Source organism: Podarcis gaigeae (assembly GCF_964106915.1).
Source record: "Podarcis gaigeae genome assembly, chromosome: 3".
Taxonomy (NCBI): Eukaryota; Metazoa; Chordata; class Lepidosauria; order Squamata; family Lacertidae; genus Podarcis; species Podarcis gaigeae.
Genome location: NC_139680.1, coordinates 58,868,321 through 58,891,055, shown reverse-complemented (window position 1 = coordinate 58,891,055; position 22,735 = coordinate 58,868,321). Strand labels below are relative to the sequence as shown.

At 43.1% G+C, this 22,735-nt stretch overlaps 1 protein-coding gene across 1 annotated transcript in view; it reads right to left on the bottom strand.

Moving 5' to 3' along the window:
- The window catches only part of ENPP3 (ectonucleotide pyrophosphatase/phosphodiesterase 3), a 44,760-nt gene extending 22,322 nt beyond the window's left edge, over positions 1–22,438 (bottom strand). The window contains exons 1-10 of the mRNA XM_083731189.1: positions 22,187–22,438; positions 15,727–15,799; positions 10,983–11,043; positions 7,542–7,639; positions 5,637–5,716; positions 4,225–4,344; positions 2,599–2,708; positions 2,114–2,179; positions 1,633–1,705; positions 807–915 (exon numbers count right to left, since the gene is read on the bottom strand). Of these exons, the coding sequence (XP_083587315.1) occupies positions 807–915; positions 1,633–1,705; positions 2,114–2,179; positions 2,599–2,708; positions 4,225–4,344; positions 5,637–5,716; positions 7,542–7,639; positions 10,983–11,043; positions 15,727–15,799; positions 22,187–22,303 (907 nt within the window). The 5' untranslated portion in view covers positions 22,304–22,438. The remainder of the gene's footprint in view (positions 1–806; positions 916–1,632; positions 1,706–2,113; positions 2,180–2,598; positions 2,709–4,224; positions 4,345–5,636; positions 5,717–7,541; positions 7,640–10,982; positions 11,044–15,726; positions 15,800–22,186) is intronic.
- Between the last annotated feature and the right edge of the window lie 297 nt (positions 22,439–22,735).

Sequence of the window (22,735 nt, the reverse complement as noted above, 5' to 3'; positions counted from 1 at the left end):
CCCGACGTCCTCAGCCAGGACTTCAATCGCCCGTACCGTGACAACAACACCAGTCCTGAAAGACCTACATTGGCTTCCAGTACATTTCCAAGCACAATTCAAAGTGTTGGTGCTGACCTTTAAAGCCCTAAACAGCCTTGGTCCAGTATACCTGAATGAGCATTTCCACCCCCATCATTCAGCCCGAACACTGAGGTCCAGCTCCAAGGGCCTTCTGGCGGTTCCCTCACTGCGAGAAGTGAGGTTACAGGGAACCAGGCAGAGGGCCTTCTCAGTGGTGGCGCCTGCCCCGTGGCAGCCTTCCCATCTGATGTCAAGGAAATAAACAACTATCTGACTTTTACAAGACATTGGAAGGGAGCCCTGTTAGAGAAGATTTTAAACTTTGATGTTTTATTCTGTTTTAATATTCTGTTGGGAGCTGCTCAAAGTGGCTGGGAAAACCACTTTTATTATTAGTTTGCAAGATCAATAAAGCTCTATACTGAGACATAAAAGGGGCTGGCCCAAGATATTTTGTTGACTGAGGCAAAGGGCAGGATAGCGTCCTGCTCACCCTGCCCATTCCCTGAGCAGCCAACCAGACGAGAATCTTACTTCAACACTAGTGATGGGACAGCATCCCCCAGCACCCCTGTGAGCTGTAGACTAAGGTTAGGGGGTTCAGGCAGACCACAAGGCACATACAGCTCTGTCCTCTGAACACATCTTGCCATCCTTCCCTCCTCAGGCATCTGTTGCCTGAGGTGGTTGCTTCACCCTGCCTAATGATAGCACCTAATGATGGAAGAACAAAACAGTCATACCATGATCAGCCACAAGTATGATATTGACACAATTGTCCAATTTTCTTTGTCTTAGACCTTCCATTAACATTCCCAGGGTCTCATCTGCCTTTTGTAAGGCTTTAACCGTCTAAAACAAAAGGAGAAAAGATTTCAATAGCGTTTCCCCTTCAAAGTGTGTTCAAGATCAAGTATACCATAACAGAATATGGGACAAAACAGAACAAGCATACTTTTGAAATATTTTTTTTCTATTGCCTCCTGGTGTTTTTAAAGGTATTTTTGAACTGGAGTCCCATTTAGTACATCAATTCATGCATAGTCAGAGATTCTTGTGTATTGGGTTAATCAGAACAAGATGTATATTATTATCAATATTACACAATCCTTTTAGGATGCACAGTGAACTATAATATACTGTAACAATCTCCAGGTTCTGCTCTCCGGGTACAGTCATGCAGAGCCCCAATCCTGATTAGGAAAATGGAGTAGAGCGAGAGTAGCCTATTTTCTTCATCCCCATACTTGTTTTCTGTTGGAAAACCCCAACCCACTCCAGTATAACTAGATTATGATGCTTACATCCACGTTGTCTGCTTACACCCTTACTGTCTGGTCCTCTGGTGCGTTAGGAGGTCGGATGATGGGCTGTGTAAAATACGTTAGTTCATAGAATCATAGAAGGGACCTGGAGGGTCATCTAGTCCAACCCTCTGTGATGCAGGAATCTCATCAGTTCCTAGCTGATGCTCAACTTAACTACATTGCAAGCTGTGTCACATGACTGTGGTTTGTGTATCCTACATGTTTATTTATGGCTTATAGGATTGGGAAAAGAAAAACTTACTTCACCATGAATTGGTCCATATGCATGTCCTGCTGAGTCGGGTTCCTCAATGTACAATGTATAGAAATCAGGCCTAGAGTTCAAAAGAAAAGTGCATTGTGATTGCATGGAAAGGAATCTTGGCCAGCCTTCGCTCAAACGAAGGTGCTGAAATGTGCACGAGGTTAAACTTTTTTTTAGAACAGAAAGCCACCAGCTGGATGTGTGCTTTACAAAAGTAGTACAAAACATTAAAATGAAGTATATTAACCAAAACAGAATAAGAACCAAAAAAATATATCCAGACAGATCTAACAAATCCCACCCTGCCCAAAAAGAGCCGACATATACCGAAAACCCTCCAGATAAAACCTAGGTAAAAAGAAAGGTTGCAGAAAACACACACACACACCCTGGCAAAAGATCCTTGGTATATAATAAATAGGCTTGATAAATATTTCACAAGAACAAGAGCACTGCCAAAAGCTTCCTAAATTGTTACCTTTCAGATTTTGGGAGCTCAAACCACTTCAGCAGCTCTGTAACTCTTTGTTCAAATGTAACTGACCTGCAAAGAATAATTGTTATTGTTATTGTTTAGCCATCAGGGAAATTTATTCTGCAACAGAACAATGATGCAGACCAGGAACAGGGAACTTGTGGTGTCTAGATTTCATGCCCCCCCCAACGTTTCTCACATGAAAATAGGGACATTCTATTCTACATGAGGAAGCTTCTCCTGTATGTGTATACGGCATATACAAATACACCTGTCACCTTGAGCCAATTACAGCCTCTCAGCCTCCTTACCTCAAAGGAATGTTGTAAAGAAAAAATATGTGAGGGAAAGGATCATGTACAACACCTTCAACAGATAAATAGAATGAAATGAAATTTTAGCTGTAAGATGTCTTGAGTCCCTGTCAGGGGGAAAGGTAGGATATAACAACAACAATTTCTTTTTCTTTTTTTAAAACTCCAACTTACTTGTTGTACACCTTAAAGATATTAGGGTATGTTCCATTGATTTTTGCATCGGATCCAGGCCAATAGTAGGTGCCAGCTTTCAACCCTTGAAACATTGCTGTATGCCAAATCTGCAAGAAATATAGACAGATATTCATTTTAATAGCACAAACTCATTTAAAACTCTCCATGCCCCAAGGTCTTGAGGGAACCCCAATCAACACGCTAAAATCATGCTAATAACTATGAGATACAAGGTCTTTTTTGAAGAAGCACCTTTGCTAAGGAACTGTTTGCCATTAAGGGGTTGCAATGTTAGTTCAATCATTTCAACAAAACTATTTTATCCTATGTGGACTTCGAGTGAGCGAGCTACTAGGTCTATACATTCCCCTCCAATGGCAGATGAATCAAAGGCAAACATTCCCTTGAGCTACCTCAGAGCCTGAGGAAATCCAGGACCTGAATAGTCTGAGGTGAAGCAAGCTGGTTGCAAGGCTTCAGAAGCACCATAGAGCTGTGCCACCATAGAGCCTTGGAATAGCATTTTATTTTTCTTGCCCAATTTGATACATTTTTGTATCTCCCGCAAATGTCCCCAAAGGTAACTACCAGGCAGTGAAGAGGAGGAGGAGGAGACGGTGGCAGAGAAGGCACATTAAGTGATTTATCTCAAAGCCTGGGCAAGCTCATATATGGAGATACAGTTCTTCAGATAGCCTGGATCCAAGCCAAATATAACCAGCACTTGGAATTGTGCCAGGAAATGGACAGGTAGTCACAGGAAGTGCCTGTTCTGCCTGTAACCAGCTCCAGTCAGAAATCTCATCTCAGCCTTTTGGACTGAAGCTTCCAAACACTTTCCAAAGGCATCCCCATACACAGTATGTTACTGTAATCCAAATGGGATGTAACTAAGGCATGTAGCCAGATCAGACATCTTTAGGAATGGGTGCAGATGGCACACTAGTTTTTAAATGTGCTAATGTACTGCTGGCCACTACTAAAACCTGAGCATCTAGGCTCAGGCTTGAATCCAGGAGTGCACCTAAGTTGTGAACTTGAGTGTAATGCAATCCAGCACAAACTGGATCCCTAATCCTCGGTCAGCCTTTGACTGATCAGGATAACCTGTATCTTGCCTAGATACATCCTCATCCAGTCGATTACTGACACCAGACACTGGTTTAGCACTGAAACAGCTTCCTCAGATTGAGATAGAATTGGGTGTCATCTGCATATGGGTGGCACCGAACCCCCAATCCCTGGGCAACCTCTCCCAGCAGCTTCATGTCAATGTTAAATAGCATGGGGGACAGGATAGGACCCCAAGGGATACCAAAGGCCAATGACCAGGGCAGAGGCAGATTTAGGAGAGTGTGACTGGTTACAGAGCTTTGGGGGTACCACAGTGGGCACCACAACTATGTTGCAGAATGGAAGACGAGAGGAGGGGGTGCTGAATTATAGCATCACACTGGCCACGGCGTTGAACAGGAGTTCCCCAGCATCCCCTGCTGGGCTTGTCCCTCCAAGAAGGACTGGAACCACTGCATGAGAGAAAGCACTTTCATCTATCTATCCACCTGTCCACCTCATTCACATGGAAAGTGAGGAGCAAATTGAGAAACAGCAAATGGCACTTACAGGCTGACCACCCCACCATGCAGGATTATTCTTGGTATCTGAAGAAAGCGAAAAGTTCTGGTTTAATTTTACATCGTACATGTTGTTGTCAATGATGCCATGGGATTCTGGGTACAAACCCTGGGGAAAGAAAACACAAAGTGAGTGTACTCTGTGCCTTGATATGTACATTGGGTTGCATCACTAGATGTCAATGCTGCTAATGTCAACCCCGATGTCTGATTTCTTTTTTACATTTATTGTCCACTAACAATGAATTTAGCTCTCCAACTGTGCAGCCAAAACTGCACTCTTGAAACACCAGAGGGAACTGTCAGAAGGCTTGCAGAAGGTTTTTAAAACTAATGCAAAAACAGCAAACCAAGGTGAGAGAAATCCACAAAAACAGCCTAGCGTGAACAGAATAGGTGGGGCAACAGGACTGGGGAACTGGGTGAGACAGGAGGTGGAATGGTACATTACAGAAAAGGGCATGGCTGGCTGGCTGGCTGGACTGAAATACTCTACCTAGCAGCAACTTTTGGTTTCAACCTTCTGGTTTCAACAAACAGAAGTAAGATTGTTACCTGATACATGCATGGATTAATCACCCCTTATTTCCTCCTAACTATCATTTTGCAAAAGAGAGCTTTAACTGTGAAGTCCTGTGAATGTCTCCTCAGAAGTCTATACTACAGATTTCTCAATGCCTAGTAAGCCACCTCATGAGAAGAGAAGACTCCCTGGAAAAGACCCTGATGTTGGGAAAGATCGAGGGCACAAGGGGAAGGGGATGACAGAGGACGAGATGGTTGGACAGTGTTCTTGAAGCTACTGACATGAGTTTGACCAAACTGCGGGAGGCAGTGGAAGACAGGAGTGCCTGGCGTGCTCTGGTCCAAGAGTTGGACATGACTAAACGACTAAACAACAAAAAGTAAGCCTGCTTAGAATTAAAGCCCAGGCTGTATATACACCTGCATTTAAAGGACATCCCCATACACAAAAATCCTAGGACGCTCACAGAGCTACACTTCCCAGCACCCTTAAGAAACTATCATTCCTAGGAATCCTGGTGTGTGTGCTTTAAATGTATGCTGTGCATGCAGCCTAAGGCTCTAGAGACACAGCAGTGAAATGTCCATAAGGAGGGGCATCAATCGCCTGTGCCAAACACATGTCCTGCTTCCACCTCTCATCAAGGGAATGAAGAAGCTGGTGTTTACTTTCTTCTGCTTTGCTGTTGTTTTAGATTCTTGTTAGATCATTATTACAGTTTGGTGGGAATCTAATGTCATTCACTGTGTGTTTGTTCAGAGCAGAAAGGTGGGATATAAACATTTTTAGAAATGAAATAAAGCACCTAGCTTTTAAAACAATAGTGACACAGCAGAAGTAATGGCAACAATAAAAGGCAAAAAAAAAGTACTTACAGTGACAATAGTATAGTGGTTTACAAAGGTTTTGGTTGGATAAACAGCTCTCATGTACTTTGAATGGGTCCCACATGTTTCTGCAACAAATGGTGCTTTGTAAATATAGTAAATTATAACCATGACACAATATGACATTTGCAAAACACAGAGCATGCACACCTCTTTTAAAACTTATTAGGAACATAGGAATCTGCCTTACACGGAGTCAGATCATTGGTCCATCTAGCTCAGTACTGCCTACAGTATTTGGAGCTCTCCAGAGTCTTTCTCACCCCTTCCTGGAGATGGTAGGGATTAAACCTTGGACCTTCTGTGCGCAAAGGAGATGTTCTACCACAGAGCTACAGCCCTTCCCCAAGGCCCCTTGCTTGTAAAAAATACTTTGCATAGAACATTTCCCGTTAGCCAGAATGTGGGCGTTTTTCTCTGGGTCTAATCCCCCCTCCTTTTTGACTGCAAGATGCATCTTGCAATGACTGACACTGCATAGCTTTTGCAGGTCAGTCACACCTGTTTGCTCAGGCTTGTGAAGGGTGGAGGTGAGAAGATGCTTCTCTCACTCCCTGCGTTGTGTCACACTGATTTGCCTCTGCTTTTATTATTATGCTCCATTGTTGTTTTTCTTGCGGTTTTCCTTATGCTGTCATATTATACAACCAGCCCTCGTATGGATGGATAATAAATCTCAATAATAAATAAAGGAGCAGGGAGAGGCTGGAGTTAGAAAATGAGATCACAGCCCCATAGCCTCCCAGCTCAAGATGGCCGCTCCTCAGCTTAAAGAAAGGGGTGGTTGCCGTTAAAATAGCAATAATGGGTGATATTCATCTAGGTTTCACTCAGAGGAGGCCCATCCAAGTTCAAGAACATGACTAACTTAGCTGGCTCAGCTCTGAGTAAAACATAGTGGAATACTACCCATTTATCTTTTTAGAAAACTTACAAACCACTTAATCAAAGAACCCTCCAAGCAAGTTACACATAAAATTGTAGGCGAAACATAGCTAAAATCCACAAATAATGTAAAAAGTAAATGTACACAAAACTGTCAGCAGTGAATCTTTTGAAACAAATATAGGTAACTGAAAATCACCTATATTATTATTATTATTATTATTATTATTATTATTATTATTATCATCATCATCATTATCATTATCATTATCATTATCATTATTATCATCATTATCATTATCATTATCATTATTATTATTATTTGTTATTGAATTTATACACCGTCCTATACCCAGAGGTCTCATTTGAGTACTTCATTTGAGTAAGGCTTGCTGAAGCGAAAAGGCTGGCCCCAGAGTTCTTACTGAAGACTTCTGCTCAATATGGGAGTATCAAGAGCAGGCTCCGGCCATATGCCTTGCTTAATACAGGGCATTCGTCTAGTTGAAAGACTGTCACAGAACATCCCCTCTCTTTGAGGGACTGTCTGGTCCAGCCTGGTTTCAAAATAGGGAACAAGGAAGGACAGCAGGGGCCTTGAAGCTGCAACAGTTGCATCTGGGCAGAAGACAGGCAGAACAGGCACGCAGGCTCACTCACCTTGCAGATCTATTTAAACTAGCATTTTTATTTATGTACTTATTTATTTATTAATATAAATCTGCATCTGCACATTCAGAGTACGCACCCAAATTTCATGCAAATCTGTGCCCCTTTTTCTTCTTTTTTGGAAGATGCTTTTCTTTCTTTTTTGACAGTGCAAAGTAGGTCACCCTACTTTAAAGTTCAAGCAGCAACTCCCTGATCCACCTCCTCTGAGACCCTTTTTTCCCTCCCCCTCTGCTAATTTCAACACTCGCATCAATACCTATATGCAAGTAATTCAAACATTTCTTTCTGCAGAATGAATTTTTAAAAAAATTTCATCCTCAGAACAAAATGACTTACTGAGCTTTCCAATATTTGGCAGTAAATTGCCCCAATCTTCCAAGTATTCTGCCCTGAAGCCATCCATTGAAAAAAGAATAAGTGGTGGCAGATCGAACCTGAAGGTAAAGAACACAGAGTCAAAAGTCAGGAGGATATTTGAGTGCTTGCTGAGAAACATTAGTTGCCATCTTCCTGAAAAAATCAAAGATTAGACAGTCCAAATATGAATGTTAGAAACACGTGGGCAGGATTCAAGTAATGAGTCACATCAGCAGAAGCTTTGTGCAGGGACTTTCAAGTGTATAATGGGACTTCCCCCCTCCTCTCCCTGCCACCACCCCAAAATTGGGTCAGGAGGTGAGGGGGAATGCAGTGGGAAAAGACAAGGAGAGTTGTTCCATCTAGCAAACTTAAATGTGTGCAAACTTAGAAGAGAATAAGGTTGAATTGTTCCCTGAATTGATTTTAGGTCATAGGGGAACTAAAAGGAAGGCTGGCTGTTGAGGGAAAGTCATCTTCCTCTGGCTGCCAAAACCACTTCAGCATAGTATGGAAAAGGGGGCCTTGCCATGGGCCAGGTCCTTAATCAAAGACCAGGAAAAGTGTGGGAAAAGACCCTGAAATTACATCATTCCCAATGTAGGAAGTTGCAGACCTCCTGAAGCTCATCCATGAACCTCCTGGGGTCCATGGACCACAAGTTAAGAAACTTTGTTGGCATCTGTCTGTCTCAAGAGACAATGGAGAACGCTTCTGGAGATGAAATCAAACTGCTGGAGAATCACAGCACCTGCTGTGGCTGCAAGGACTTCACTCCAGATTTGTGTGGGCTTTACTTTTTAGCCTTTTCTTCTCCCTAAGTTACTCTGCAAAGCAGTGGGTACAGATTTTTCCTTGAGATTTACTCACAAATGAGTATAGCCACAAGCCAGAGGAGATTTAGGACCACAGTTTTCCTTCTCCTAGATGGGCTACCTTCCCAGGTGGACAAGCCCTATCTGCCCCCCATTTCCCTCTACAGCACATGCAGAAACCACCTTCTTGACTGTTGGACACACTGTTGGTCTCAATCCACCACAGCCTGTATTCACATGCGGAGGAAGTCCCTAACTCACCTGTAGAGTGTTATAAAACCTGCTGCTGTTCTTTTTAAAAGGCAGCCAAAATAGGACAAGTAAGAAACACATTTATGATTTTATGGAAGACAATTGATCAAAGACTCAATGCACATAGACACTTACATCATACATGGTGATAAGCCAGAACTATAAGCAATCTCCTGACCAGTTGGACCCTACATGATAATCTACTACTGCTTTATGATTTCATAACTCATTAACTGATTTGAAAAATGATTAAAGTAAGTTGAGTACCAATGTAAAGTGCAACTATTGATTTAGGGGTCAATAATGCATTTATAAAGCTCCTGAAAAACCCTGGCATAAAAGAAACATGTTTAAAATTCAGAACCTCCTAATCTTTCTGCAAATGCTTTTCAGGATTGCTATTTTGCTCCTGACTTACTTTTCTTTTGATCTTTCATAAAGAATATTCTGTTTCTGAGCCAAATCAGACTTTCCTCAAATACTGCAGTTCTTCATGTACTTATTCCGAAGCAAGTTTAAAATGAAGCTTATTCCAAAGTTTCTGTGCTTTGAGCATCAGTGCAAAGCCTCTGCTGAGGAAAAGCATGCTTGGGGTTGACGCAGTAGATAAAATACAATATCAGGTACTGATACTATCTACAACAAGATAGCTAGAGTTTGCAGGAAAAGCTGTCAGCTGACTGTGCTTAAGACTAAGGGTCAAGTTACACATAACATGCTAATGTCTGTAGCAAAAAAAAACTGGTGGCTCCTTCCAGAGAAGGGGCAATTCATGGAGGGGCAATTTGGAATGGAGAAAGGGCAGGAGGGAGGAGGTGCAAATTTTCTGATGCAACTTCCCCTTCCAAGGTCACTTTTCCCTCCATGGAGTTCCAAACACCTGAACATTTGTATTGCTCTGTAAAGAGACCTGCATGAAGTCTTCCAGGGTTCATGGGATTCCCATCTGTCTTTTCAAATTGGAAGTGTAGGTTATGGGCACTTCATAAAGGAGCACAGGTGCTCCTTAGAACCCGTTAGAGTTGGTTTCAGAGATTCCTTCTGCAAAGGGATCCAGCAGAGGATCTGTTAAGGAACGTGTTTAATGGGTTAATTTCACATGAGTTGGTAATGCTGACTCATTCCCTACAGTGCAACTGTCTTATATCTGTTGCTGGGCAGAATTTGTACCTAGATATGGAACGAAAGTTGCAGTGTTCGGTGCTGGGAAAGTGTGGGAGATCTGAACAGTGGAGACTGATTGGAGTCGTGGAAGAAAACAGAACACTTTGTGAAGAGCTGCAAGGACTTTGGAAGCTGCTGAAGTCAGGACTTGCTGTGGACTTTGGGGCAGCAAGAATTCTGAAGCCAAGAACCCTTTCTGGGATCAGAGGGAGATGACTACTTGTAAAAACTGTGTATGGTGTGTGTATATTGTAGTGTATGTCTGTGTGTGCCAAGCACAAGTGAGCTCTGCTAAACAACTGTTTCATGTGAGGAGCGCAACTGCTTGACTGAGCTTCTGTGGCTCATGTACACAGAACATACCCAAGAAGATCTCATGATGGAAGTTGAAGGAAGTGCATGTTCTTGTTGCAGGTTTGGGCAGCTTAAAGCACAGCAACAGAGAAAGTGTTCTCCAAATGCAATGCAGGAAATGAGAAAGAAGGACAATGCAGCAGTTACACATAGGGTAACTGCAGTGGTGCACAGTTAAAATAGGCTGTCAGGATAGCAGAGCAGAGGCAATGCTGTGGTAAGGTAAAAAGAAAAAGGAAATCTGAAAATACCATTAGGGTACAGCACTAAACCTTTTCTCAGAAGTCGCTGTAATTATTCATGAACTTGCAGAACGATCTAGCCCATACGTTTTATATGGTCTTCTAAGCTGTGACTAAGGGATGCAGGTGGTGCTGAGGTCTAAACCACAGAGCCTTCGGCTTGCCGATCAGGTCGGCAGTTTGAATCCCTGCGACGGGGTGAGCTCCCATTCCTCCGTCCCTGCTCCTGCCCACCTAGCAGTTTGAAAGCGTGTCAAAGTGCAAGTAGATAAATAGGTACCGCTCCGGTGGGAAGGTAAACAGCATTTCCGTGTGCTGCTCAGGTTCACCAGAAGCAGCTTAGTCATGCTGGCCACATGACCCGGAAGCTGTCTGTGGACAAACGCTGGCTCCCTCGGCCTATAGAGCGAGATGAGCGTCGCAACCCCAGAGTCGTCCGCGACTGGACCTAACGGTCAGGGGTACTTTACCTTTAAGCTGTGACTAACATCATGATGGTTCTCAATAAATAAAAAAAAATTGTGTGCTTATTTGCATAACAAAACCACAAAAAATACAGACAAAGTGAACAGTTGTGAATACATTAATCTTACCCTTCTGGACACTGAGCTGTGTTAGAAGAGGTACAACTTTCTTTCAACCAAGATGTTTCTTCTGGAGGAGGAAAAAACATACAAAAAGATGCATTTGAATGAAAGAGAGAGAACTGAGTCAGTTCTTAGCTTCACCTCAGATCTTTGTGAAAGCCTGTTTGAATGTCATAAATGCTTTTTTAAAAAATTGTTTAGCCAAGCCCATCCAGATATGTAGTAGCCATTCTTTATGTGGTTGTATACCATCTGAAGGAGTGGGTGTGTAGCTTGTTGATACTTCTAGATGCTTTGCAGCTTCCTGAGGCACAAGTGGCCTCAGTGGCACAACGTGTTTTCCATCCATCTTTGGTTGGTGACCCACCTGTCTGGATAGGGATAGCCTAATTACTGTTGTCTATGCTCTGATAACCTCACGGGTAGATTGCTGCAATGTGTAATATGTAGGACTGCCCCTGAAGACATTTTGGAAACTACACCTGGTGCAGAATTCAGCAACCAGGTTGCTTACTGAGGCAAGAGAATATTACACCGATCCTGGTCCAACTGCACTGGCTGCCAATTAGTTTCCTGGCCCAATTCAAAGTGTTGGTTTTGACCTATAAAACCTGAAACAACTCAAGATCGCAATGCCTAAAGGACCGCATCTATACATATGAACCGACCCAGACCCTGCAATATCATCTGAGGCCCTTCTTCATGTGTCTCCTCCATGAGAGGTCCAACCACACCTTTGGCTGATTAACATCCTATACGCTTTTAAATATGTTTGTGGGAGAGGGTGGGGGAATGGAATTACAAGATGGTGGCATCAGGATAGAATAGACAGAGAGAGCCCAGGCTATGCATGCATGAATGAATGAATAAATGAATGTAGAAAGAAAGAAAGAAAGAAAGAAAGAAAGAAAGAAAGAAAGAAAGTTAGTTAAAGGCAGAGTGAAGACTGCACACGCTCAGTAGTTTCCTGGAGTCACAGAATGTTGTGCATCAATTGGAAAAGCAGAATGGAGGGGTGGAGGATGAATTTGGTTGCTTGAGCCCTTCATATCTTTACAGTATCCAGGATAATAAAGGTATTGTGGAATACGAGCATTTAGGGAGTGGGGATATAATGCAACCTGTTGCTTTCTCCAATTGTATTGCAGCTGCTTCATTTGGTCAATAATACTCATTTCAGGAAACATACTTAGCTATGCATGAGAATGCTTTTGGAACTGTTCACCTTTGCAAGCAGATCATTTTCTCACAATGCCCAACTAGGTGACTATGAGAAGCCCACAAGCAAGAACAAAACAACGCTCTCCACTCCTGCAGTGTCCAGATACTGGTATTCAGAAGCATAATCCCTCCGACCATGGAGGCAGAACATAGCCATTGTGGCTAGTAGCCACTGGTAGTCTTTATCCTCCATGATTTTGTCTAATCCTCTTTTTAAAGCCAGTTGGCTATCTGAACCTGCTAAGCAAGCAAGTTCCTTGGTTTAACTATGCAGTGCCTGAACCAAATTTGTTTATGCTGGCTAGGGTTGATGAGAGTCCAAAATCAGGGGGTACAGGTTCCCCATTCCTGCCCCACAACAATGGCAGGTATGCCTCAATCTGGTGACCTCCAAGTGTTTGGGGTTAAACAATCCTTGATCACTGGCCATGCTAGGTAAGACATGATGGGTGTTGGACTCCAACAACAGGTTGAGGAAGGAGCAGGTGCCTCCTTAGCAGTTGTTGTTTTTAAAAAAATATATTTTATCCTTGTAAACCTCAGGGTTCCTATCAGCATGTTGATCATAGAATAATAGAGTTGGAAAGTACCAAAAGAGTCATCTACTCCAACCCCCTGAAAGGCAGGAATCTTTTGTCCAACGTGGGTGTTGAACCCATAACCCTGATATTAAAAGTCTCATGCTGTACCACCTATCCCAGCTGTGTCCTTGTTCAAACCTAGTCAGCACTCACCACCTGAGTTTATTATTAGACGGAATGTTGTCAACTTTAATTCCTAGGATGTTCAAAAGATATTTTAAGATCAGTCAAGGCTGAGAATTCATATTCTCATCCTATCTGGAGAACCATTCATCCATGAATTATCAAATATTTTTGGTTATAGTACTTTGGAATGTGGGTGTGCTCAGATTTCAAATATTACGGTATTTCATTTCTTCTAACCTACACTTTGACTTTGGCACAATGTTAGGTACACAACATTCTATGACTGGTTCGTGTAGGCTTCATGGGCATTTATTGTGCAGCTTTCAGTTGCTTTTGGGTGGAAATGCAATTTCCCCACGAGGGAAATTTGGCAGAACAAATTGATAGAATACATATAATTAGTAACCATGACCATGAAACTGAGGAATAAGGACGAGTTAAAGATAAGAGAAGAGTGGAGGTGTTTTGGAGATTATCTTAGAGGGTATAATATACAAATTAACCTACGAGTAGGAGTTAACATATGAGAAGCAGGTAACATCAAAAAGGAAGACTTGAAATGATAATGGGTGAAATATTAGGATATGTAACTGCCAGGGGTTCAGGAGCAGAGACACAGGAGGGGGAGCAAATGGAGAGTGAGGAGGAGGAATCCGAGTGGGGTGGAGGCAGTGACAGTGGCCAGAGTCATTCCACGAGCCTCTCCAGCGAATCGGAAGATTCACAGAAGGGAGCGCCGATGGCCAGGGCAAGGGGGGCTCCAGGGGGAAAACCCCAGGAGGAAGGGGCCAGCGGGGACTCCCTGAGCAGCAGTTGGAAATCAGGACCAGCTTCCCCACCAGAGCCCAGTAGGGAGGGGGAGTCCCAGGAATCGGGACCAGTGTTCTCACCACCAGCGAGAGGAGATGAGTCAGGTTTGACCACGCCCACATCGGAGAGCGGGGGACCGGCAGGAGGAAGGTTACCAGCTGGGCGCGCGCGCCAAGTTCAAATGTACAGGCGAGCGGCACAGCAGGGAGCCCGGATAGGGAGCCAGGTCCTAAAGCCCGCCGGAAGGAAGGGCAAGACTCAGGGGGGTCAGCATCAGAAGAGTCCAGGAAGGAGGAAACCCCAGGGGGCAGAAGGACCCAGAGGAGGAAGGAACAGCGCAGGAGGTGGAGCCGGGCTAGGATCTTGAACTGGTGCGGAAGGGATAGTGACTCAGAGGGGACTTCGCCGATCTAGAGTCTAGACGTAGGGCTGCGCGCTCTGGGGTTTGAAATGGAAACTAAACTTCAATAAAGACTTTTGTACATTACATCAACCGGGCGTTGGTCCTCTGTGAGCTGGGACCTAGAGGCAGTCCTGACAGTAACAGATCAAGATTTCCCTAGAAAAATGCCACAAAGAGATGGATTGGGAAATCTTAGTAAAAGAGATAAGTGATGGATACTGCATGGTATGTGTATAAAAGCTGTTAAAATTTCATAAATAAAAGTTAACGAAAGAAAGAAAAGCTTTTCATGTCACCTTATCTCACTGCCTGTGGCAACTGGTAACAGCAATGATTTTCTAATATAATTGTAACATTTCAGATCATTCTGAACTATGGACACCTATACAGTAATTCTGTGCCCAATTAGTAAACAAGTACAGAATCAATTTCTTCCCTTGTCACAAAGAAGTGTTAACAGACTTCCAGCACTATTCACGTTTCTATGTATAAATAGAGGATGCAATCCATGGAAAGTTAAATCTGTTTTAACAAACCTTTGTTACTTCATATTCCCTCCCCCCAATCCAAATTGAAAACTAGAAGCCAAAGGGGGAAAGGTTTGTATAGTGGAGCATTCAGTCATGTCACACACACACATACAGGCGCGCGCACACACACACCTCCAGATGTTTGACGTGGCAGAGCCTGAACAGAGTCAGACCTACCATTAGGCAGAGTGAGTCAGCTGCCTCAGGCGGCAGATTGATTTTTTTTTTTATGTCAACCATTGGTGTACTGTTTAATTTCAGTCTTGTAAGCAGTGTACAACAGACTCAATACAATAAGACTCAAAATGAGTTAAAACTATAAAATCACAGTTCAAATAAAAAGTATGCTGGGGGGGGGGGAGTATTCCAAAAGCACTGTAAGTTCAGCAGGGATGAGGCCTGTCTGATCTCAACTGGAAGTGAGTCTCACAAAATTGGGCCCACACTACTGAATACATGGCTTCTTGCAGATACAAGTCATGCATCTGAGCCATGGGAGACCACTAACAGAGACTGAGCAAGGATAGAAATCACAGTGGCTGGCATTCAGAGGGGAGGCAGTGGCAACAGTCCCTCTGGCCTCTCCCCCTGAGCTTCCCTCTAGCATTCCCATATGATGGAGGACAGAACTGTGTTTGCCACACGGCCTGACTTATGCACCTGTTGCCATGACTGAAGTATGATTCAGTACCAACTGGTTGAGTTCTGCTCGTGAAATGGGAAGCAGGCACCATACTGGTCTTTGCCTCAGGCAGCAAATGTTTTGGGTTGCCCTTGAGCCCAGACATAAGTTTTATCATCTCACTTAAAACTAGACTTGAAGCATATCCCCTGGACAGGGCTGGCCCAACAAAGTTTGGCACTTGAGGCAAATGACAAAATGGTGCCTCCATCCCGACAAGGGAAGAAGCAGTGTTGAAGATCTATATCAGGAACAAAGGGGGAATGAAGATCAGGATCTGCTGCCGCTGTGGATCCTGCCACCTGAGGCAGTCATCTCACCTTGCCTCATGAGCCCTGCCCTAGACGTAAGACATTTTTGACCCCCTTTTAGTAAATTGAGGAGACTGTGAGATTACCTTCTCGTGTTTTCCTTAGTCCAAGTCCCAAGCCTAGTCCAAGGGATACAGCCACCAAAGAAACTAGAAGAACCTGTTACAAAATAACATATGTGTCACAGAGTATAAAAATAAGCATATTGCATATATGTGGTTAACAAACGGTCCTTCCCTGTGAATGGAAACAATCTCTCTCTCTCAAATGTGGGCCTCTACAGTAGCAAGGGGTTTGGGAATTGCAGCTAAAGTCAGATGGAGCTGAGCCTGCAAGCTGCAGCACACAGAGCTCAATGAAGGTCTGGAACCTATCAGGCTGTCCATTGGGGTGGCAGCTGCTGTAAATCTCTGCCTTTGCTCAGCCTGTGTAATGTGCATAAATGAACCATATATCACAAAATGTCAAGAAGGCTTCAGTGACTTCATTCCACAGGAAACAGAACCAGAGTAACACACTGAATTTCAGGAGATCTCATTGCTGAGAGAATTGGAATACATGCAACAATGTTTGTTTGGTTAGGAGCAGAGGGAGCTGTCTTATAGTCACTCAGGTCATTGGTGTGATCTAGCACAGCACTGTCTACAGTTTTCGAGCCAGTGGGCACATTTGAAATTTTGAGAAAGTGCCTGGGTGCCATTAACAAAATGGGGGCATGACATATCATAAAATGGATGCCATAGGGGCCTTTTGTTATTATTATTATTTTAAACATCCTTATTGAAAGTTCAAATATACATAATCATATGTGCACTAAAAATAGTAAAGGTAAAGGGACCCCTGACCATTAGGTCCAGTCGCGGACGACTCTGGGGTTGCAGCACTCATCTTGCTTTATTGGCTGAGGGAGCCGGCGTACAGCTTCCAGGTCATGTGGCCAGCATGACTAAGCCGCTTCTGGCGAACCAGAGCAGCACACGGAAACGCCGTTTACCTTCCCGCCGGAGCGGTACCTATTTATCTACTTGCAGTTTGACATGCTTTCAAACTGCTAGGTTGGCAGGAGCAGGGACCAAGCAACGGGAGCTCACCCTGTTGTGGGGATTCAAACCACCGACCTTCTGATTGGCAAGCCCTAGGCTCTGTGGTTTAACCCACAGCGCCACCCATGTCCTCACTAAAAATAGTGAGGCGTAAATAAAAGAGAGAAAAAGAAAAAAAGAAACAGAACCCGTGTAGAAGGGAAAATATAGTGGGGGGGGGGGCAAAACTGTATACTTTACAGGGTTGTTATTGTACTTCACCAGATCTTGACCTATTACAGTATTTGTAAGAATGGGTTCCAAATATCATTTAATTTGTCCATGGCAAGTCTGCATTTGTATGCAAGTTTTTCATATGTTGCAAGTTCTGTGCTATTCTATTCTATTCTATTCTATTCTATTGTGGAAGGATTTTGTTTATAATAATTGTGACATACATTTGGGTGTTTGGAATGGTTCTGTTTCTGGCAAAGTGCGTATGTGTGCTTGTGCATGCGTGAGTTTAATAGTTTAAACAAAAAAAATTCCTTCCAGTAGCACCTTAAAGACCAACTAAGTTAGTTCTTGGTATGAGCTTTCGTGTGCATGCACACTTCTTCAGATACACTGTTGGTAGAAGACCAGCAGAATTGTGTCTTTGTAGGGGAGCCAAAGCTATGGATCCCATTCCCTATCCCCCCATGTTGGCCTTACCTTACGCTGCATATCTCCAACAGCACTACTCTGTGTGCAGAGCTCTTTCTTCTTTACTCCTGTGCTAGGGATATGTGCTGTACTTCCCCAAGTGGAGCCAAAATATGAAGACAGACTTATGTAAACTTATACAGCATGTGGGAGAAGGAATGGAGACAGGCTCAAAGGATCCAACGCCTACTTCCCAGCTTTCATCCCACAACCCCAGCTTCCATGCTTAGCTGTGTTTTATTTATTCAACTTACAATATTTATAATTGGCCCTTCATTCAATGAAGCAGAACGTCACTTGGTGCATAATTAAACTATGGCCTTCACTCCCACAAGAGACAGTGATTTCCGCCAACCTAGGTGGCTTTAAAAGAGAATTAGAGTGCTCTTGTGCTTGGCTCCTGCTTTTAGAACACCATTCAAAACTGCATTCAAATGCAGTTTTGAATTGTGTTCTATAGTGAGTACTGCACTGAACCTCTTTTTGTATAATTGGTTCCTGATTTTGGCATCTGGTTCGCCACCCTGAGAACAGAAGCTGAACTAAATGGCTTGTTCCAGTTGGTATGGTGTGGGTGGGTGTGTGTGTGTGTGTGTGTGTATGTGTTTATCACGACCGATCTCAGGGCAGGGAACAATGCAGCTGAAGCTGATACAGACTGAGCAAACATCATAAGAAATCCAAAATGAAGTAAAACAAATATAATTGAAACCTAAATCTTTAAAATACAGATCTGTATCGGTGAGTACACTCTCACAAAAACACTGCTTAAAGCACCAAGCAGATTTCCATCTCCAGCAATAACTAATTAAAATTAATATCCTGCAAACGACTGAGCAAATAGGTTTTCACTTGGCCCCAGAGTGAGATGAGGAGGCACTATCTCTCCAAGGCAGATGTGGGGAATCTTTGGCCCTCCAGAAGTTGCAGGACTACAGTTGCCATCAACCCCAGGAAGCGTGCCTAAATCATCTATGATGATCATTGTATACTATACTATCTACCCTCAATATACTAGAATTGGGGGTGGGGTGGGGGCAAATGAGCCCCTTTGATCTTTTCTGATAATCTGCTCAACTGTTGTTTACAGCAGTTGTTTACAAGAGTGCTTGCTTTGAATATAACTGGGAGAACTCAGTTTTGTGCATTTTACTTTTTTAAAAAAACACCAAACTGTTATTGAACTTTTTCAATCCTCCTACCTCTTCTGCCAGTCTTTATGAAAACCAACGATTCGAGTGAAGGATTAAAGGATTAAAGTTACATAATGACTGGCTTGTAAATATAAGCCTTTGCATCTACACAAGTATTTCCTAAAGTGACGTTCCTAAATGTACTTTCTTTTACCTGTCCTGAATTTTCCAAGATTCAGTTTCACTAGATGTCCACAAGTTCGAGTGTTATGATGGGGAAAAAACTTTTCTCTATTCACTTTCTCCATGCCATGCATTGTATAAACATTGTAGAAACACCTATCATGTTGCTTTTCCCTCACCTTTTTTCTAAGCTGGAAATTCCCACATACTGCAACCTTTACTCATAGGAGAGTTGCTCAGTCCCCTTAACCATTTTGGTTCCTGTTTTCTGACTCTGTTCCAACTCTACAAATATGCAGTCACACCATAGATTTCTATTATGGTATCATGATTTTATTTTCAATTCTTTTCCTGATGATCCCAGGCATGGAATTGACCCTTTTCGCAGCGGCCACACACTGAGTCAATATCAAGCTATCTACAGTGATACCTTGGGTTACGTTACCTTCGGGTAACGTTATTTCAAGTTACAAATGCGGCAAAACTGGAAGTGTATACTTCCGGGTTTTGCCGCGTGCATGTGCAGAAGCACTCTATCGCGTCAAGCGTGTGCGCAGAAGCGGCGCCTCCAGATACAGACTTTTCGGGGTAAGTATGGACTTCTGGGATGAATTAAATTCATATCCAGAGGGTCCACTGTATTATCTACTATGACCCTAAGGTCTCATTCCTATTCAGTCACTGCTGGTTCATATCACACAAGTGTTTATATGAAATAATGATTATTTTTTTTTTTTGCACTGACATGCAAACATATCCACAACTTCTGTCCAAACCCACTTCAACCTGCATGTTTGTTTTTGTAGTTTAAGTCACTTTATTGAAAATTTGGGTTTTCTTTAAGTCAAGGAAAGGCAGGGCACAGTGTTCTTTGCCCTGCTGCCAAACTCATGTCTGCTTAACTCATCAAATGCTAAGCTCTCATTCCGATCCTTTAAGTCCTTGTTAAACAGTTCCTCATTTCTGTAACTTTGCACTCTACTATTCTGCTCAGTACCTTGATGGAGTTTGGCTGGGATTATAATCTACCAGTGAAAGCTTAAAGAAATTAAGAGACTATGTAAGTGGGCATGTTTGTCTTTTCCTCATTTATTCAGCAAAAAAAATATGTCTCAAGCTTATGCTGTACCGCAGAAGTGTGCGGGTCAGTAATCACACAGTTTAAAGATGGAGTGAACTCTTTACAGTGGTACCTTGGTTTACATATGCTTTAGGTTACATACGCTTCAGGTTACAGACCCCGCTAACCCAGAAATAGTACCTCAGGTTAAGAACTTTGCTTCAGGATGAGAACAGAAATCGTGCTCCGGCGGCAGGAGGAGGCCCCATTAGCTAAAGTGGTGCTTCAGGTTAAGAACAGTTTCAGGTTAAGAATGGACCTCCGGAACGAATTAAGTACTTAACCCGAGGTATCACTGTATTAGCAAAAACACAATCTGCACAGACTTGGTTGTGTGTCGAGCCTTATTAGCAGAGAAGCTCATTCTTGCTGGTCTTCCTGCATGAAAATCAAAAGCCAAGACTGAAAGTCCCCACCTCCCCACAGCTGTTTAAGTCCCCTCCTCTCCAGGCCTTTTTCCAAGCAACTGGAGACTGCACCTGTAGGCAGCCAAACTCTCCTCCTCCATTTTCATGCCTCTTCTGGTTCTGGGAGATAAGTGGGGAGGGGAGCTCATTGCAGCAGAAGGGGGAGACACTCATGACACCCACCTGACTGTCTGTCGTCCACCCTCATTCTACTCTCCTGCTTCTGCTTCTGCCTCTGATTCTGAACTTTTCTCTGCCAGACTCTCCCAGCTCACTAAGCCCTGTTACTGCTTCAGCTTCCAACACCTCTCTTCTGCATCTTCTCTCTCTTACCACTCATCATTGCCCCACTACCACTCCCCAAGCTCCAAGCCTTCTTCCCATGGTTGTTCCCCAGCTGGTTCCTCCTACCATGCCTCTGCTACCAACAAGTCCATGACAAGCTGTCACAATAAAATTGCCTTGATCAGGCTTCCTCAACCTCAGCCCTCCAGATGTTTTTGGCCTACAACTCCCATGATCCCTAGCTAGGACCAGTGGTCAGAGATGATGGGGACTGTGGTCTCAAAACATCTGGAGGGCCAAAGCTGAAGAAGCCTGCCCTAGATAAAGGTAAAGGATCCCTGGATGGTAAAGTCCAGTCAAGCTTGACTATGAGGTTTCAGGCTGAGGGAGTTGGCATTTGTCCACAGTTTTCCGGGTCATGTGGCCAGCATAACTAAACCACTTCTGGCACAGCGGAACACCATGATGGAAGCCTAAATAACACTTGTTGCTTAACATTTTCCCAACTTCTATTTGCTCCCTGATTTTGAACCTGGGAGATGCACATTGTATTTCCATGGGCATTGGCACTGGGGAAGGGAGTTACAGAAACATAGAATCACAGTTGGAAGTGACTCCAAGGGTCATCTAGTCCAACCCACTGCAATGCAGGAACATGGAAGTGCATGTTTCTTGCACTCAGAAGGTCTCAGGTATAAACCTTGGTATCTCTGTATAAAAAGATTAGCTAGCAGGTGATCTGCAGTCCTTTGCCTAGAACCTTGGACTGCCATTACCACCCAGAGTATTATTACTCCTATTACATTTCAATTCCATCCTTTCTCCCAAGGAGCCAAGGGGGCAAACAACAAGCAATGCAACTAAAAATTAAAAACCTATTTTAAATATTTTTTTTAAATGTTAAGAACGTCTAAAAACTGGTTTTCACATAGCCTCACAGCTCTAATTTCAGTATTACCAGGGACCATATCTTTCAGCCCTCAAATGCCTTGGTGAACAGGAATGATTTTAAGGGTCAGTGAGGACCTAGATGAATAAACAATAATGGTTTCAGCTCATTTGTAGTTATTGCACTTATAGCACATTAGCTTCTAAAGTGCTAACCACTTGTGCAATGCATAGTGAGGAATCACATTTTCCTGCCTTTCTATCACCATTGGGTAATCACAAGCATTGTCAAAGCTGGCAATATCATCCTTAGGATTGGGAGGGGGGGACACAAGTGACATTTAAGGGCAGGGTGGTTGTCATCTGTTCGATCCTCCCTGTATTTCAGAACACATTTTTCCCTATTATTTAGTTCTTACATGCTCTGGTTAACTCAGACTGGGATATAGCTACCATGAGCCACTAGGATAGAGTGGGCTGTGAACAAAATAAATAACAGAAAGCAGCCACAAATGCCTACTATTTTTTACCCAATATTGCAGCTGAGGGGCCAGGCTTTCTTTCATCAACTATGAAAAAGTCAGGCATTCGTATCCGCCTTTTAGCAGACTGTGAGCTGAGAACATCAACAAGAGTTGTTGGTCTGTTAAAACGACAGTTTTATCTATGCTGCCGTGCCCTGCCAGGAAATTTCCAATGGTCCGTGGAAAGTTTATACTGTTAAAACATAATGAAACTTGAGCCAATAATGCAACAAACCTTAACATTAAAAGTTTGAAAAGGAAGGAAAGGACAATACTTACCACACAAAGTATCTGGTATTTCTTAAGAGTGCTTCTCTTAACAACGTTCTCTGTTTCTGAGCTCTTCAGCTCCATCGTGCTGTCCCCCCTTATTCTTGTTTTATGAGCAGAGCTCATTTTTCAGCTTTCCAGACAGTTATCTGTGCAACTTTGTTTTCTCCCTTTTGGCCTCTGCCCTTATAGCTCTGCTGCACCCCAAGCGTGTGAATGAGTTCAGAGTCCTTGATGCTGCGGCATGAGGAAACAATCAGAACTCTGGAGCCAGTGAATTCAAAGGAAGCACATACTTCCAGTAACATTCTGGTATTTTGATATGTGACATTCAAAGGAAAAAAACAACATAGCGGTGTTCTTAGAGGCAAAAAAGCAAGTGGAACTTAACTGAATAATGCAATGGGGATTTGGTAATACTCAAACTGTAATACTTGAATCAGAATTGATCATTGTTTTCACAGTAATCCTGGAAAGTGAAACTACTTCTCTTCGGGCAAGGTGAAAGAGGCAATGAGTGGATGCTTTAGGGTTTTCATTATTTAAGTAAAATATACC